This window comes from Diachasma alloeum, unplaced genomic scaffold (genome assembly GCF_001412515.2).
Source record: "Diachasma alloeum isolate Michigan unplaced genomic scaffold, Dall2.0 Dall_scaffold_00742, whole genome shotgun sequence".
NCBI lineage: Eukaryota > Metazoa > Arthropoda > Insecta > Hymenoptera > Braconidae > Diachasma > Diachasma alloeum.
The window spans coordinates 22,562-38,625 of NW_021680872.1; the positions used below are offsets into that span (position 1 = coordinate 22,562).

The window sequence follows — 16,064 nt, forward strand, 5'->3', positions numbered from 1 at the left end:
GGGGGGGGGGGGGGGGACGAAATGAAAAATTAACAGTTTTGAGGCATTGATTACTTTTCGAAATAATGATCATTAGATAGTTGAATTTTATGGGGGAATTTTATTAATCATTAAAGAACGGACCGAACGAGGAGTGGGGGTTCACACAGAAAAGTGTCTCCTTCCAAGTCGTCCAAACACAGGTGACTAGCCAGTTCCATTAATTTTCCATGATAATTTCTCGTCATTTTTATCAATTATCATTTTATATTTCCACAGCAGTCCAAAGAAGAGTGACAGACATGACAAGCATCGGTCGTCACATTCATCATCCTCGAGTAAGAAACGGTCCAGGGAGGACAGTGGAGAGCGCAAAAGCTCCAAAAAATCCAGGTAATGAACATTAAAAAAATTGAAAATACAATGGGTTCCAATTTATTATTATTCAAATGAATTTAAAAATATCCATTTAAAGCTTTTTCATTAATTTTAAAAGGAATAAAACTTGACTTTTTACTTGTCAATTTTTCAGTTTTTTAAATTCTCATTGAAATAACGAAGATAATTGGCCTTTTGTTGTTTAAATCTCGTTTCAGAAAATAAATGGCATGTGCTAGAGAGCAATCACACGCGGCGTGAAAACTTTCTCACTCTACTAGACTTTATCAGCAGGACTATCACGAGAATAAAAAAAAAAAGAAATCTCTACCGAGTAGCAAATCAATCAGTTGAATAATTTATTGCTCTCAGTTTAATGTACAAAAATAATCCTTCGCCATCATTTTTTTTTTACAATCACTTACGACCAAGTAATTATTGTAAGCCAAGTCAAATGGATAATTCATTCTCATGAAACTTTTGTCTTAATTGTATTATCAATAAAGTTAATAAGTTTTTCAAACCAAATGAGGATTTACATTCTCTGTTATTTTTGAGAATTTGATTGACCATTTTTGAATGGTTAGGAAATTTTCTATAAGTGATGATTTATAAGCAATCAATTTTTAAAATTTAATGATCATTAAATTTTCAAGATTGAGAATTGACAAATTTGTCGACTTGGATATCCTCACAATTCCCTTATTCTCCACAAATTATGTATGAGCAAAGTAGGAAGTGAAAGTCTCCTTCGTTCAACTTTCTCCGTCTCATCGTGCCCCAGGCGGTATAATGTATTTTATAAACTCCTCAGGTGCAAAAAAAACATCAAGTTATCGACTTCACCCATCATCGATGATTAAACACTCGTCCCACTTTTTTACCGGTGAAAGTGAGTGTCATTGCCTTTTGGACTCATCAGTGGCCTCATGAGTGTCTCTGGAGCCCAAATAAACAACAAAAAAATAACTTTTTAAAATTCTTTTTATTATAAAAAAAATATGTCCAACATCTGGAGAGTTTAGAATTGAAAATCTAGATGAATCACTTCATCGTCGTCACTAATTAATTTTTTCTTTCTTTGTTTTTTTTTTTTTCATTAATTTTTAATTTTCTTCATGATTAATTACGTCCGATCTGATCAATCTGACCCTGGAGATTGTTCACAACCTCTGGGGGCACGTGATCCCCCAGTATCTCGAAGAGATTGATCTTCTGGTCACCGGGAATGGATTCGTAAGCCGCCAATTCAATTCCCTCTTGAACTTTTTGAATTGTTGCATCCTTGGGGATGAGGTAAGTATTCTGCGCCTGTCTTATGGCCTCAGAACTGAAAATCTGACCGTCTTTCTGCTGCTGGGGGAAGGCTGTTACTGCTGCTAGGAACAGTGTTGCAACTGCTAACGTCAACACTTTCATCTAAAAACATACAATTTTAATTAACAAAAAAAATTAACCAAAACTTATTTTTACAAAAAAAAAAAATTCATTAAAAAATTCAATAAAGTCAAATTTATTTTCAACGATAAAAATAATTTTTCAACTCAAAAATTGTCTAATAATTGAATCAATTGAAAAAAAAAATGTATAATATTACATAAAAATTTAATTTAAAATGTTGACAATGACAATTAAAAATGTCGAAATTAATTAACAGGAAAATAATGAAATCACTTACGATTATAATGATGCTGTCTATTGCGTTGCAAAAACAAGACTAAATAATCCAACATTGCCTGATGTCTTTTATACCGAAAGAGAGGTAGAAGCTGACAAGTGGACACGTGTAGATCCTCTTACTCTCAAATTCCCTCTCTCCCCTCTCTCTCCAAGAGGGGTTGGGTGAAGAAGGGGGACGGACGACCCCAATAATTACTATTCCTAACGCAATGTATTACAGAAAAAAGAAATGAAACGAAAAATTTCGTCTCCTAGAAGAGGAAAAAGTTAATTAAAAAAAGAGAATATACTGTTGTTATGTAAGCTTCTCAATTTATGCTAATTACACAATGACTCTTCATTTTTATTATAAAACGATTTATTTATTTATTTATTTTTATTTTTTTGTTTTTCATGATAGTCAAAAGTACAAATTAAACACTCGACTAGACAGCTATTAATACGCCCTTTTTAATTTCTTAATCTCTAATTTTTCATTCTAAAAATATGAAATTGGGATGAATTTTGAATAGTTTATATCGTTAAAAAAATAAAATTGACACCAATTAATTATGACTATCATTAAGTATAAAAATTTAGAGTTTTTACGTTTAATTGTAGCTCTGGACGATTTATCAGTTGTTAGCTACCGACGAATTTGTGGCACAGATTTATATGGGTATTGGTAAAAATACTATTCTACGTATCCTCTAGGTACTTACATATAAATTAATTATAAAAATTCTCCCCATCGCATAAATAATTGCCAATCACTTCAGTTTTGGAAGGACACCATGCAAAAATTATACTATAAAAAATTACGATTATGGTGGGATTTTTTTGTCTTTCTATCTTTTTGTTAATGAAAAATACTTGATTAATTGAAAACTCCTCAATATCAAATCTATCACACGTCCAGGTAACACACTCCTGGAGAAGTTAACTCACTGCCTGTTTGAGGATACGAGACTGTCCTCACAATTCTTACAACTGTTATTAGATGTATATATATATATAATTGCGGAGGTTTCGTAGTAATGTGCGTTATTGTCACTTTAAAAAATGATGTATGGTTGTTTCATATACATTCAAAGAATAATAATTCAGTGAAAAAGTGGTAGGACATGTTATTTCGTTTAAAGGTAAATGTCTGATGACATTATGTCCTAAAACTATTCATTTTGGAGATATTTATCTTTAAATAAAATTATAAATTTCACCTTTTTTTTTCCCCCCATCTTGTTAATCATGAAATTATCTGATTAACGAGTGGTTTTAGGAGAAAATGCCAGCAAGTTTTATTTGTTGAAAATTTAATTTTTCTATTAAAAAAATGTGCAACAATATTTCTCGATAAATTCATTCGTTCTCGAGATAATTTTAATTAATAAAAATTTAAATACGATTTTTTCTTGCATACTGAATTGGGAATTGGTGGCCAATTGATTTTATCTCGAAAATTCCAATAGTGGTTTCGCTATGCCCTCGGTGTAGGCTTTATGAACAGCGTCACACACGAATTTGTACTGACTCTGCAATAAAAATGAATTATTTATTTATTTATGATGAGCAAAAAACAATAAAAGAAATTATTTTAGGTTTTGAAAAATAAATAAAGTAAAAATAAGGATGAAATGGATTAGATAAAAAAAAAAAAAAATGGAAACTCACAGCATTTTGAATCATCATAGCCCTCTGATCCCTCATAGCCCTGACAATATCCAGAGGATAAACGGGTTGATTGGCCTCAATAAGACACAGAGCAGTCTCCATGAGGACTAGAACCCCAGTCCTTCCAATTCCCGCACTGCAATGAACGACAGCAGGTTCCACCATCCCAGTCCTGGCAGCCCTGACCCTCTCAGTGAAGCCAGTGAACTGTCTCCAGTCCCCAGGCACCCCATGATCAGGCCATCCACAGTACTGCATATGAGTAATGTCCCTCTCCTCCCCAGTGTTGGTATCCCTCACCACAAACTCTCGGAAAACGAAGAAGTCCTCAGTCTTCTCTGAGGTCGAGGTCAGTGTCAAATTTCTAAGGGTGAGAGACTCGTTGACATTCGGCCAGTACTGATGGCACTTGGTTCGACCTCTCTCAACAAGAGTCGTCAGCATGACAACAAGAGTGCTTCCAGCCTCCAGGACCATCTGCCAGAAATCAGCGACTGTTGAGACTAGGGGCCCCTGGGTCGCGATATACCTGTTGATGATCCCAGAGCCGGGGATCTCCATGTTCACGTAGTTGGCATTTATATAGTCACCGTTTGTCGAGCCCATGAGGATTACTCGAGTCACGTCATAAGGAGAAATATCCCTGTACCTGTTGATGTATTATTTTCTCTTTTATTATTATAATTTGAATTGAGTTGATTTTTAAGCTTCAATTCATTTCAACAAACTTTGATCAAATTTATGATAATTATTCATTTGTATTTCATTATAGGTAGGTAGGAAGAAAATACCTGTTTTTGTTCTGATTCTCTGTTTTTTTCGACTCCAGGGATGTTAGCTCTGGGTTCTTCCTGTAAAGCTGTTCATATTGAGCGATCAGTGCTCCACTGGCGAGGCCATCAGCGAGGAGGAGCATAGATTGGGTCAGAGCGTCTGACCCCACGGTGACATGGGGAACGTCTGGGACATATCTGTATGGGGGCTCCTCTTCTATTGCATCCTCTGTGCCTGCCAGGGCGTTGTAAAGAGCGTAAGGACGGACTGTCAGGCTTAATTCACCGTTTCCAGTATCGCGAGACTGGCGAATGAGGTTTACCACGTGCTCGTGAAGCATTCCAGACACGTCGATGCCGTTTATGTAGACCACCTGGGAAAAAGAGTTTAGAGTTTTGTCTTGAAAAACATTTTCCATTCAATGAGATTTCTCAATCATTTACCTGATCTCCTTCATTCAACTTGGGATAACAGCGATCAGCTGGTGTATTGGGAGCCACCCTAGACACCAAAATAGCCATATCAAGGTCCAGGCCTCCTTTCACGTTGAAGCCAAAGCGTCCTTGCTCGTCTGGAGTGAGAGTGATCGTTACTAGACCCTCATCGTGTACCTAAAACAAATGAAAAAAATCCAACTCCTTAATAATAATTGAATAAAATCAATTTAACAAAAGTAAATACCTGGGGAGCTGGTGAACTAGTAGGTTCACTGTAATCAGGTATATCATAAATATTCCTCTCAACAGCGGTATCATCGTCCACGTAACTGAGAATTCTAGATCCTAAAACCGGTGAGAAAGCTCCTCCTCCCTGGCTATGTGATCCATTGATCTCTTCTCTGAGGGACAAAAAACCACCCTCACTGTGTGAAACGAAAAAAAAAAAAAAAAAAAAACAAAAAAAAAAAGTAAAAAAAAAATCATGCAACATAGAGACCAAAGGACCATCACAGGAGTGAAAAAATCATTCATCAAACAATTCTAGATGTATCTGATAAGTAAAATTTTCTCTAGTAATATATTTACAATTATTTCAAATCGAATATTTGATTTCTAGACAAGACTTAAAAATTATCATTAATCACTCACTCATCACTTGGATTTCCCTCCCCCCATGCCTGTCGTGGCTCCCTGGACCCTAGGGACTGCACTTTATTGTCATAAGGTCTTGGTGGTCGTGCAGGTGCTATTGCAATTTTTCCCTTCTCCTCGACGATTGGTGCCTGGACCCCATGCATCAGTCGTTTACTCGGGGATCTGATGAATGTCCTCTCAACCCTAGCCCTGTACTTGCCATCCTCAACAGTCTGATACTCCGTTCTCCCTGAGTATGTGAATCTGCTGCTGAGGGTCAGGGGAAATCTCCTCGGCCTCATTTTGGGACTGTGGAGTCTGAAGAACGTGTGGTGTTCTACACACGCTTTCCAGAGGTTCTTTGAACTCCTATACGTTTGCATGTTGAAGCCTAGGAGGGTGTCATAGCTCTCAGACTGCTCTCTTCTAAGTTGAATAAAAAATTGCTTTCTCTTGAAGGATATCTTCACTATTTTAGACCACGAGAATACGTTTATTCTTGTGTTGTTTTGGAAAACAACGAGACCTATTGACGTTACTCCTAGTTGGATCTCTTTGTTTGTTGAATCCTGAAAGAAAAAATATATCATTTTATTGAAAAATCCAATGCACTTGATTGTTTCAACAAGATTTTTTTTTTCTAAAACCATTCGTTTACGAGATGAATACTAGATTATGAAATCACTCACAGAATAAAGCAAATAAGCAAAAAAAAAGAAAGGTTCACGTGTACATAAATTTGTTTTTTTTTTTCCATTCTCAAACACAAACGACAATTAACGTGCATACCCTTGCCTTGTGTAACTCCACTCCATACATGTCCAATCGTTTAGCATGGTCCAGGAAATTGAATTCAGCATCAGCAGGGAGTTGTCCTCTGGAAAGTAAAAAATGGCAAAAGCAAGTGAATTTCTCTTGTGAAAAAATCAACAGACAAATAAATAAGTGAATAAATACTTGTGAAGCTTGTGCAGTTCACAAATCTTTTTCTCCATTTCCTCAGTCTGTCCAGGGATGAGTTGCAGCCTGGAGAGATAGCCTGGCCCATGCTCCTCAGGGTGATAATCCCCCAGTTCTGATTGAACTGTATAACTGGCAATCAAACAGGCTGTGCTCACAGGCAACTGCAGCTTTCCCTGCAGAATATCCCTTCTTATTTGGAGGTAAAACTGATACCTGGTATATTCCTCCTGAAGTTTACTAGGGTCTGACACATAGAACTTGACACGGAAGAAAAATTGTCCACCTAGGAAGATGAAATGATTTTTTAAACACATTTTTGTCGAGGTAATCCAGTAGTGAAGCAAAACAGGAAAAACTGTCTTCAGCAAATTGAATTTAATTAATTTTAATTTCTTCTTGTTTTTCAACTTCGCTAGTGAATTTAATTATTTGGGGTTAATGAAGCATGATCTTTACCCTTACTTCTTATCTGCTTTTTCACGGGCTTTGAAGGGTCCAACCACCGCTGGAATCATCAATAAGAAAACAACCCCATAGGATTAGACAAATGATTGGAATGGAGTTTTGGGTTATTAAATGATTTTTCTTTTTACTCACCATAATATCAGGACAATTTGACGAATTGCTTCCGCTTTCCGCGTACTGCAGTCCAAAGTAGTCTTTCTCGATGAGCTCCAGATGATGGAAGACAAGGTCAAGGAGTGCTTGACCCTTGGCCCGTTTGTCCAGCTGGAATGTGTGCTGGGTATCATCGAGAAAGACAACAGTGGCTGATAAAGATTTTAATCTTCTGTCGCGCGCCAGTTCGGCTCCTCGAACGTGGTAGCTCCCACTGGAGCCACTCAGCGCTCGTCTAGACACACTCTCGATCATATCAATGAAATGAGCAGAGTGAGTCAACCACCTCCGTGGCACCGTCGGGCATCCCCATCGATAACCTTTCAACAATGACAAATTCATCAATTCAATCATTTTACCATTAAAAAAAAAAGTCGAAACATGAATAAATAAATAAATAGGCATCCAATAAGATGACTACGTTTTTAAAACTCCAACATCTGAAAATTGGTCAAGTGAAATTGAAAATTCAATTTCATACCATCATCTCATCTCATTTTAAAGATATTTTCAAAATCTTTGACAAATATGACAATTGATTTTCATAATTTATTCAGGAGATATCCAAGATTCTGATTACATTCCATTATTTCCGCTATTTCACTAGAGCTTCAAAAAACTTGATTAACACTTCAACTCCATCATCATCAAAATATCCCCAAGTAATCGCACGAAATGTGTGTTTAATTGTTGACAACTTTTGATTATTTTCATCATCATTCAGAAAAATGTTATGTTTTAATCCACCGAAATTAGACCCTCAAAAAACACTTAAAAATAGAGGTCGATGATTTTAACAATAATGGAAATTCGACATTCGGTTTCACATTGTAACCTCAATGACAATTTCACAATCTCTGATTTAGCAGATACACAATTAAACAATCGATTAGGAGCATCCTAATGATAATTAATATATATATATTTTTTTTTGTTGAAAATTGCAAATATTGCACGAAAACCCAACTTTCCCCGGAATTATATAATTGTTAATGCCCTAGGTATTTGGCATTAGTGCCAGAATAATGTGGAACGGGGTATTCTCAAAATAGTTACGTTCCCCCTCCGGAATAATGCAGATTTTACCTTAAACAAATGAAAATCAAGACTAGATTAAAAAAAAATTAATGATATGGACAAAATTCCGAGGGACGGGAGATGAATTAAAGGGACCTCATCTGTAAATCATCATTATCTTTTGACGAATCAGAGTCACGTCTCATTTTAAAGTGCCCAAAAAATCACTTTGGTAAGGATCTGTCGATTCTGAAATACTAAAGAGACTGTTCCAATGATTCGGTTTTGCGATGAATCAAAATTCATTTCAAAGGTTAAAAAAAAACTATTCCAAAATGAAAAAAAAAGGGAAATTCAATAACTCAGTCAATCTCGAGATATCACGAAAGAAACAAATTTAATTTTTTCTCATTTATTGTAAAAAAAAACATTTACTCACATTCATAATCTGAAATCCCGTCACTTGTAAAATTTCACCACCTGCTCCACAACCCCCAGCAGTATTCACTCACTCCTCCACTCCTCCCCCGAGATCCACAAAAAAACACACTGCTGCACAACTTTATACCAAATTGACCTCAATTGTGTCAATTAACTTCGAGTGCCATCAGGCACTCGTTGAAAAATTAATTCCACAATTTTTTTTGTTCTTCCGGCGTCTCAAAAACTCTACGCTACCCCACTCCCCCCCCCAATCTTGATTCGCCACACCACCAATTTTCTCACCCCTGGAAAAACCTCAACAATGACATTTCGATGCGACTCAATTACAATCTTTTAATCGCAGGTGAAAGTTATTATTATAGATGAGGATTTAGCGCTGGAAAAACAGTATATGAACCACTAACCACTATATAGGTATATATTAATTCCGCGCGAGAGACCAATAAGCACTCCAAAAGGTTTTGTTTCATTGCTACCCCCACTCCCACTCCGGGGCATTTCAACCACTTGCGGATCCATCGGTGAGGACTATTACAAACCCCCTCAAATACTCATAAAAAAATCCCAAATTACGGCTAGAACTTGTGCCACTCGATGAATAATTCAATTCATTATTTATTTAATTATTATGTAAAAAATTAATTAATGCCTAGTCAGTCCCCCACGTTTTGTGTGGCCCGCTCCGAGGTGAGAAGCTTGATGAATGCGGTAGTTGACCAGGGCCGTGCCTAATTTTTCACTAGTCTCCACTCCCTTTAATTTTCAACTGTGTCCATTCCTATACCTATATAGTATAGGAAGCTTGTAAGTTAATAATCGACTCTCTCTTGCATTCCATTCAGATCCATATAATCCTCATTCCTCGGTCCTCTTCACTAATTGTGTTGAATTTTATTTCTTATTATTTTTTCTTTCTTCCTTTTGGTTCGGGCACGTTTTCATGAGAAGCGACATCTCATTGTGAATCCCCCCTTACAACGAACATGTGTCAACACACGAAACAATGACGTGAGATTACAAACAATTAGTCAAATTTGATTAATAAAAAACATAAGAATGATTAAATGATTGTGTTGAGTGATGAAGAATGGCTGAAGAATCATTTGCTGGACTTTCTCAGGTGGGATTACTATGTCATCATTGCTGAACAACCATAATATTAAAAAATGGGCTGATTGTTGTCATTTATTGAATTTCTCATTTGAACGGTCTCAAAATTCTGTGCAAAATGATATAGTTGATTTTTTTTGTTCGAATAAGGTCCTTGAAATTCGTACAGAACAAGATGTTCACCAGGAGTTATCCAAGAAACTCGATGGATTATCGCAGCAAGAGGCACTTGACCCTGAGGATGAGGGGAAAAATATTCAGAGGCAAGTGGAACTGGGAGAGATTACACCATTCGAGGCTGATGCCAAGAAGAAATATGCTCTATGCTCGAGCGCTGACACCACTGGGTAAGTAGGGAAGATGAATTTTTTAAAATAAATAAATAAATAAATAAATGGGAAAAATCATAAAATGATCTCCAAAATGACCTCTGGTCAACAAACGGTCTCTAAAATTTCTAGGACTTTCAACGCGACAACAGGTCTTTTGGACCTCGAGAAATACCTCAAAAGACAGGCTGAGGTAGCAGCAAAAAGCAAACAGCAGAATCCGAAAAAACTTGTCAAATCCAAAAATTTTTTATCAAAAAAGCCTCGTCTCAGCCGTAATAAAGCCCAGCCGGCGGAAAGCCCAGGAGAAATCACGGAAAAACTCAAAAAGTCGCAAAAAATTACCGAAAAAGGTAAAAAAAAAAGCCTAGAACTAGAAAATGGAGAGACCTCGGGAAGATGCTGTAAAAAAGCTCTAGTTGTGAAAGCCCAAAGCTCGGAAAATCCAATAGATAATTGGCTAGATAGTGAATCGGGGGGGAGTGAATATACTCCTCCCTCGTCTGATGAGTCTGATGAGTCGTCCCGTCCCCCCCGGCGGAAACGCAAACGAAATCCCTCGCGAAAAAGCCTAGACGACGGTGACGAGGAGCACTATCACTCGCGCCTCTCGAAACTCCCTAGAACGGCGGTGAACCCGCCTGTAAGCTCGTTGCGCACCATTTCCAATCTCTTTAAACTACCCAAGTCCCTCTGGAAGCGTCTCTATCCTTTCCAGCGGGTGTCCGTCCACTGGTTGTGGGAGCTTCACACCAGAAACTTGGGAGGTCTTCTCGGCGACGAGATGGGCCTGGGGAAGACCGTCCAGGTGATCGCCTTTCTGGCGGCTCTCGACTGCAGTGAATTGTTGTCAGACGGCGGTCGTTTCCGCGGCCTGGGGCCGAGCCTCATCGTCTGCCCGGCGACATTGCTCGAGCAGTGGGTTGAGCACTTTCACTCGTGGTACCCAGCCCTTCGTGTGGCAAGCCTCCACCAATCGGGTAGCTACCACGGCACGCAGACCTCGGCAGACCTCCTCGAGTCTCTCAAGACAAGCGGAGGTGGAGTCCTCCTAACCTCGTACACAGGCGTCCTCAGGAACTCGGATCTCCTAATCCCCTTTAGGTGGCACTACGTCATCCTCGACGAGGGCCACAAGATCAGAAATCCCGCGGCCAAGATCACCAAGCTCGTCAAGAGGCTCTCGACGCCTCACCGTTTAATACTCACCGGAAGTCCCATGCAGAATTCTCTCAAGGAGCTCTGGTCGCTCTTCGACTTTATCCTCCCCGGGAAACTAGGCACTTTGGACGCCTTCATCGAGCACTGCGCCACGCCCATCACCCGGGGGGGTTATGCCAACGCATCGACTTTGCAGGAGGCCACGGCCCTGCAGGTGGCGACCATGCTCAAAGAAGCCATTACGCCGTACATGCTTCGCCGGACCAAGAGCGATGTGCAGCATCATGTTACTTTGCCTGATAAGAACGAGCAGGTGCTCTTCTGCAGTCTCACACAGGAGCAGACGGACCTCTACAAGAACTACCTCACCTCGGACAAGGTCAAAACTATCCTCCATGAGAGGAGCATGACCGACGGCCGGGGACGGGCACGGATGCTAATGGCAGTGACAGACTTGAGGAAGATTTGCAATCATCCGGACCTCTTCACTTATACCACACCAGAGTGTAGTGTGCCATTTTATTATTACGATCAGGAGGAGCCGGACATTGACGAGAATGTCCTCCTGGAGGAGTTTGGACACTGGAGGAAATCGGGAAAGATGACAGTTGTGCGGTCTCTCCTGAGGATCTGGAAAAACCAGGGCCACAGGGTCTTGATCTTCAGCCAGGGCCGCCAGATGATGGCCATTCTGGAGGGACTACTCCAGAAGGAGGAGTACAAGTACCTCAGACTAGATGGCACCACTGCCATCAGCGAGCGCCAGAAGAGCATCAAGCTGTTCAATCTAGATGACTCTTATTTCGTATTCGTCTCGACGACGAGGGTCGGGGGCCTGGGGGTCAATCTCACGGGGGCCAATCGGGTCATCATCTACGATCCCGACTGGAACCCGGCCACTGACGCCCAAGCCAAGGAGCGGGCCTGGCGGATCGGTCAGGAGAAAAACGTCACGATATATCGGTTGATCAGCGCGGGAACGATCGAGGAGAAGATGTACCATCGGCAAATCTTCAAACTCCTCCTGTCAAACAAAGTTCTTGATGATCCTCGGCAGAGGAGACTCTTTCAGACTTCAGATTTGTCCGAGCTATTCCATCTCAATGAACCCATCGATGGCGGCACCTCCACCGAGTCAGATCGATTGTTCGGCAATTCCATCATCACGAGAAAGAAATTAATGTCCGCCATGTTTGAGGGAGAGAGGGTGGACTTGTTGATAGGGCGGAGGCTGGCAAAGAGTGGCGCTAGTGAGAGAAGCGAGCAAGCGAGCATTCATCATCAGAATGCTGATAATGATGACAATTATGTGCTGAGCAAGTTGTTTTCAAAAAGTCGCCTCCTCAACTCAGCTATGGCGCATGATACGGTGCTAGCCAGCGCCAGGCTAGAGGGACACATGGCGACACCTGTGCAAAGATTAGCTAGGGAATCTGCGCAGGAGAGCATGGAGGGAATTAGGAAGAGCCGAAAGTGGTGTTGGAAGCCCAATTTTTAGGGTGAATTGACCTTTGACCTTTGATAATACGCCTTGTAAACGATGAGTTCAAGAGGTAAATAAAAACTAGCCATATGTATTTCTTATAATTTATTTATTTTCAGTGGAAAGAAACAAAAAAAACACTTTATTTACTTTATGTTTTATAGCCTGTTCATACGAAATGTAAATGCACGGCAAACCGATTAAATGAAATAAAGTGAGGTTATGTACACATAAGAATTTGTCAATTCTTTCTCTCTCTCAATAATTAATCCTTTTCCCCTTGTTTGAGAGGAAAAAATATATCCTCTTGTGTATTATCATATTTATATTGAAATACATCACGAAAGTGTAAGGTAACGATTTTATAGGACAATAAAAAGGATATTATTATGTACAAAAAAGTAGTTTTGTCTCCTGATTAAAATTTGAGAAAGGTATTGAGTCTGGGCCCAAATTTGCCTAGTGGATCATCAGGGAACATGAGGTAATCACCGACGAATGTTGGTGCCAATAATCGTTTCTCGATAGTTTCTCTCCACTCCGGCTTCTCCGTCCACAAGTCACGAAATTGATCTGATGATATTACGATTCCTTGGCACTTGGTAGCGTATTCAAGAATGTACCTGAAAAAAATGAAGAAGCGATCGGCAAGTGAAAAAACTCACTGAATAGAAAGTCACTCCCTAGTATAATCGATATTATTACCTGTCGTCATACGGTGTGATAAACTTATTCGCAACTTTCCTACTAGGTGTAAAAACAACAATGCCTTCCCTGTTCCATTTCTCAATCAACTGTCGATCTTTACAGCGCTTGTGCTGAGGTATGAAAATCGTGACCTTGTGACCCCTTTCAAGAAAATAGTCCAGCACAATTTTCAGTCCTTGTTCGGAGAATCCATTGGAATTGGCGTGTCTGTAAGAATTTTATTAAATTTCATATGCCCTAAGTGAGACAGATGGGAAAATTCAATTTCAATTTTTAGGTAAATCGATCAAGCGTTCTCCTTGGTCAGATATTTTTCAACATTTCTTTACTCACGCCATGGCAACGTTGCATCCATCAATGATAATTTCCCTGAGCTTCTCCGGTTGCTCCTCTTTCTTCTTCTTCGTCTTCTTCTGCTTCTTATTCACCTTGAATTTCTCATCAGGATGACTATTGTCAAGGCCCAGAGAATCAATGAGCAGTAAGGACGTATCTCCAGCGACATCAACGAAAAAACTGTCATTCCCCCCGGGATTTTCTGTCGTTTCATTGATCGGAGGATTATCTTCCGCTGGTCTCGGCGAGTCCTCGGGGACGGCTTCAGAGGACCAGACGATCTCCAGTTCGACGTCATCATTCCTCTCCTGGCTTTTTTCCGCCCCATTTTTTCGGGGCTTTTCCTTTCTCTGTATCTGCCGCTGCTTCTTCGACAGTCGCTTTGGTGTCTTCTTGGGGTTGGGGGGCTTGGATGTGGCTGAGGTCTTAGGGCTCCCGGCAGGGGGTTCCACCAGGGGAATCATGTCTGATGGACCTGGAGCAACTGGCAGGGTCTGAATGTCGTCGTCATCGCTGAGGACGATGACAGACTCATCACCTCTGAGGTTCTCTGAGACCTCGGATTTTCGACATTTTTTTTTGAGCTTTGGGGTCAACTGACTGTTGCTCAGATCTCGTTTCCTCTTCACGGTGATTGGAATGACATCACTTGAGGATTATCATTGGTTTGTGAGTTTTTTTTTTTGAGAGGAGTTGGAGAAAAATGACAAGATATTTTAATTGGTTTTCAGGGCTTTGGAGGGGGAGAGCTTCGCTGGTGGTTTTCAATGGATGGTTTAATTTTTATTTAATAATAGTAATATTCCCAATCAGGAGCTCTCCCCGCCAAAAATCCTCAATGGAAAATTAATAAAAGAATCATAGAAAAATACCAAGATCCAGTGACTTTCCGGGTCAAGCTCTCGTAGACCGTTCTCAAGGGACTCCTCCCCTCCTTTCCCCCAGGGGAGCGCTTTTTCAGGGTGTCCGACCTCGTCACGGGTTTCTTCGCCCCAGGCCTCCTTTTTCTCGCCATCGTCCCCGTGACCTCCGGCGAATCGACAATAATCACCGATTCATTGAGTAAATTCATCATCACCCATTCAGAATCAAATAAAACTCCGACAATAATCTATTCTCTCCCACTTTCAGTCGCTCATATTTCGGTGCCTGATCTGATCTGAGGGACAATTCAGTGTTGCCCTCAAAACAATTTTTTTAATATTTTTATTTCTGAAAATAAAAAACAGAGAGCGAGGGAAAAATAATTTCCTTTTTGCGCTAGATTTTGTAATGAATTCGAGCAGGGCTCAAAACTGTTCAGATATACCAGTGGTTGATGCTGTAATGTCTCCTGGTGATTACATTGTATTGTCATCTCCTGGGATGACTTTGGGATGTCCTTGAAGCGTTGACAATTGTCTTTCAGGAGTTGATGGTCCAAGTTATTTGGGGGGAGGGGTGCAATCAGGGACAATGAGACTGATTGCTGCTCTATTTTGCTTGGATAAATATTTAGGTTATATACAACTGGTTAGAACACGTTTGAGAATTTAGTTGAGTGTTTTGACGCTGGGGCAGCACTTGAAGAAATTTGAAAGAGAATTTAAAATATATTTATCAGATAATTTTAAATAGTATTAATGAATTTAATCGTGCATTTATTATAAATATAGCCTGCATCAGCTGTGATTCTTGAAAATAATTGTGATGATTGTCTCCTTCATTCAGATATTTTGTTCCCATCAATTGTCAGTCTAAATCTAGACAAATAGATTTAATAACAATATCAATCAATCATCAATAATTAACAGCATCATCTCAAAATGAGACATTTTCTGTTTTTTTTGTCTTTTTAAAATTGATGATGAAACATTTAATTTCTGCAGATGCATTAACCTATTATTCCTCTAAATGCATAATTCCCCCTCATTAATGTGGTGCTACCATCGACCTTCGTGCCCTTCTGCCCATTCTAACCCAAAGCGAACCCCTCTCCAGGTATTTCATTTGAAAGGCAAAAAACCCTCCAAAAAACTTGAGAAAATATTGTTATTATATCTCTTTCTAAGATATTTTACCGATCAACATGGAGTGTATGAAGCATCATCACGATTTGCCAAATTAATTGATTCTGGCGATTTATTTGGCTAACAGAGCAACCGACTCTTAAAAAGCAATTTATAATTAAATGAGTCTACACTTTATTACAAAATATATAAATAATAACTCCCTAAAGCCCAATTTCAAACCGATTCCCCTTCTCCCTCCCAACAGCTGACTACCTGCCGCCGCCGCCGCCCCGACGCCCCCCCAACCGACACTTGTCAAACCCCCTCCCTAGATGTCGCTCCAGTGGCCCTGTCGCCCCCCTATCCCTTG

General features: G+C 39.7%; 5 protein-coding genes across 14 annotated transcripts in view; 2 read left to right on the forward strand and 3 right to left on the reverse strand.

The window, feature by feature from the left end:
- Positions 1-665, forward strand: part of LOC107044458 (FACT complex subunit spt16) — a 4,653-nt gene extending 3,988 nt beyond the window's left edge. Inside the window, exons 3-5 of one of the 5 annotated variants that reach the window (XM_015266335.1) lie at positions 117-182; positions 259-372; positions 576-665. In XM_015266335.1, the coding sequence (XP_015121821.1) occupies positions 117-182; positions 259-372; positions 576-582 (187 nt within the window). In that variant the 3' untranslated portion in view covers positions 583-665. Of the gene's footprint in view, positions 1-116; positions 183-258; positions 377-575 lie in introns of those variants that run through there. The other 4 variants (XM_015266336.1, XM_015266338.1, XM_015266339.1 and 1 more) reach the window with 4 other exon arrangements.
- A 658-nt stretch (positions 666-1,323) lies between these two features.
- Positions 1,324-2,335, reverse strand: LOC107044448. Its single transcript, XM_015266323.1, has 2 exons — positions 2,036-2,335; positions 1,324-1,776 (listed from the first exon to the last, which is right to left on the reverse strand). The coding sequence occupies exon 2, from the start codon at positions 1,774-1,776 to the stop codon at positions 1,480-1,482; it is 297 nt and encodes a 98-aa protein (XP_015121809.1). The 5' UTR covers positions 2,036-2,335; the 3' UTR covers positions 1,324-1,479.
- Positions 2,336-2,393: 58 nt separating this feature from the next.
- Positions 2,394-8,819, reverse strand: LOC107044444 (tyrosine-protein phosphatase non-receptor type 4). 5 transcript variants are annotated; one of them, XM_015266318.2, is made up of 11 exons: positions 8,572-8,819; positions 7,095-7,435; positions 6,954-7,002; positions 6,492-6,780; positions 6,324-6,411; positions 5,550-6,103; positions 5,143-5,299; positions 4,905-5,072; positions 4,479-4,834; positions 3,688-4,336; positions 2,394-3,548 (listed from the first exon to the last, which is right to left on the reverse strand). In XM_015266318.2, exons 2-11 carry the CDS (start codon positions 7,368-7,370, stop codon positions 3,465-3,467), a joined length of 2,670 nt encoding a protein of 889 aa, XP_015121804.1. In that variant the 5' UTR covers positions 7,371-7,435; positions 8,572-8,819; the 3' UTR covers positions 2,394-3,464. The 5 variants fall into 5 exon arrangements, with proteins under 5 accessions (XP_015121804.1, XP_015121803.1, XP_015121801.1 ...); XM_015266317.1 differs by lacking the exon at positions 8,572-8,819 and adding an exon at positions 7,696-8,084; XM_015266315.1 differs by lacking the exon at positions 8,572-8,819 and having other exon boundaries at positions 6,960-7,002; positions 7,095-8,084.
- A 462-nt stretch (positions 8,820-9,281) lies between these two features.
- On the forward strand, positions 9,282-12,893 carry LOC107044446 (DNA excision repair protein ERCC-6). Its single transcript, XM_015266319.2, has 3 exons — positions 9,282-9,696; positions 9,837-10,033; positions 10,148-12,893. The coding sequence occupies exons 1-3, from the start codon at positions 9,664-9,666 to the stop codon at positions 12,672-12,674; spliced, it is 2,757 nt and encodes a 918-aa protein (XP_015121805.1). The 5' UTR covers positions 9,282-9,663; the 3' UTR covers positions 12,675-12,893.
- LOC107044447 (endoribonuclease rege-1) lies at positions 12,750-15,227 on the reverse strand. Of its 2 annotated transcripts, XM_015266321.1 has the most exons (5): positions 15,013-15,227; positions 14,576-14,915; positions 13,701-14,351; positions 13,365-13,574; positions 12,750-13,282 (listed from the first exon to the last, which is right to left on the reverse strand). In XM_015266321.1, the coding sequence occupies exons 2-5, from the start codon at positions 14,776-14,778 to the stop codon at positions 13,078-13,080; spliced, it is 1,269 nt and encodes a 422-aa protein (XP_015121807.1). In that variant the 5' UTR covers positions 14,779-14,915; positions 15,013-15,227; the 3' UTR covers positions 12,750-13,077. The 2 variants fall into 2 exon arrangements, with proteins under 2 accessions (XP_015121807.1, XP_015121806.1); XM_015266320.1 differs by having other exon boundaries at positions 14,576-15,227.
- Between the last annotated feature and the right edge of the window lie 837 nt (positions 15,228-16,064).

Bases quoted from the DNA above. Each gene is read 5' to 3' on its own strand.
- LOC107044448 (XM_015266323.1), bottom strand. From the start codon at position 1,776: ATGAAAGTGTTGACGTTAGCAGTTGCAACACTGTTCCTAGCAGCAGTA.
- LOC107044444 (XM_015266314.1), bottom strand. From the start codon at position 7,520: ATGCCTATTTATTTATTTATTCATGTTTCGACTTTTTTTTTTAATGGT. The intron at 6,412-6,491 runs GTATTTATTCAC...TTTACTTTCCAG, and splicing joins GAACTGCACAAGCTTCACAA to AGGACAACTCCCTGCTGATG. The intron at 5,073-5,142 runs GTATTTACTTTT...CATTTGTTTTAG, and splicing joins CTAGTTCACCAGCTCCCCAG to GTACACGATGAGGGTCTAGT.
- LOC107044446 (XM_015266319.2), top strand. From the start codon at position 9,664: ATGGCTGAAGAATCATTTGCTGGACTTTCTCAG. The intron at 9,697-9,836 runs GTGGGATTACTA...TGTTCGAATAAG, and splicing joins CATTTGCTGGACTTTCTCAG to GTCCTTGAAATTCGTACAGA. The intron at 10,034-10,147 runs GTAAGTAGGGAA...TAAAATTTCTAG, and splicing joins TCGAGCGCTGACACCACTGG to GACTTTCAACGCGACAACAG.
- LOC107044447 (XM_015266321.1), bottom strand. From the start codon at position 14,778: ATGATGAATTTACTCAATGAATCGGTGATTATTGTCGATTCGCCGGAG. The intron at 14,352-14,575 runs GTATTTTTCTAT...ATAATCCTCAAG, and splicing joins CGGAAAGTCACTGGATCTTG to TGATGTCATTCCAATCACCG. The intron at 13,575-13,700 runs GTGAGTAAAGAA...AAATTCTTACAG, and splicing joins GGATGCAACGTTGCCATGGC to ACACGCCAATTCCAATGGAT.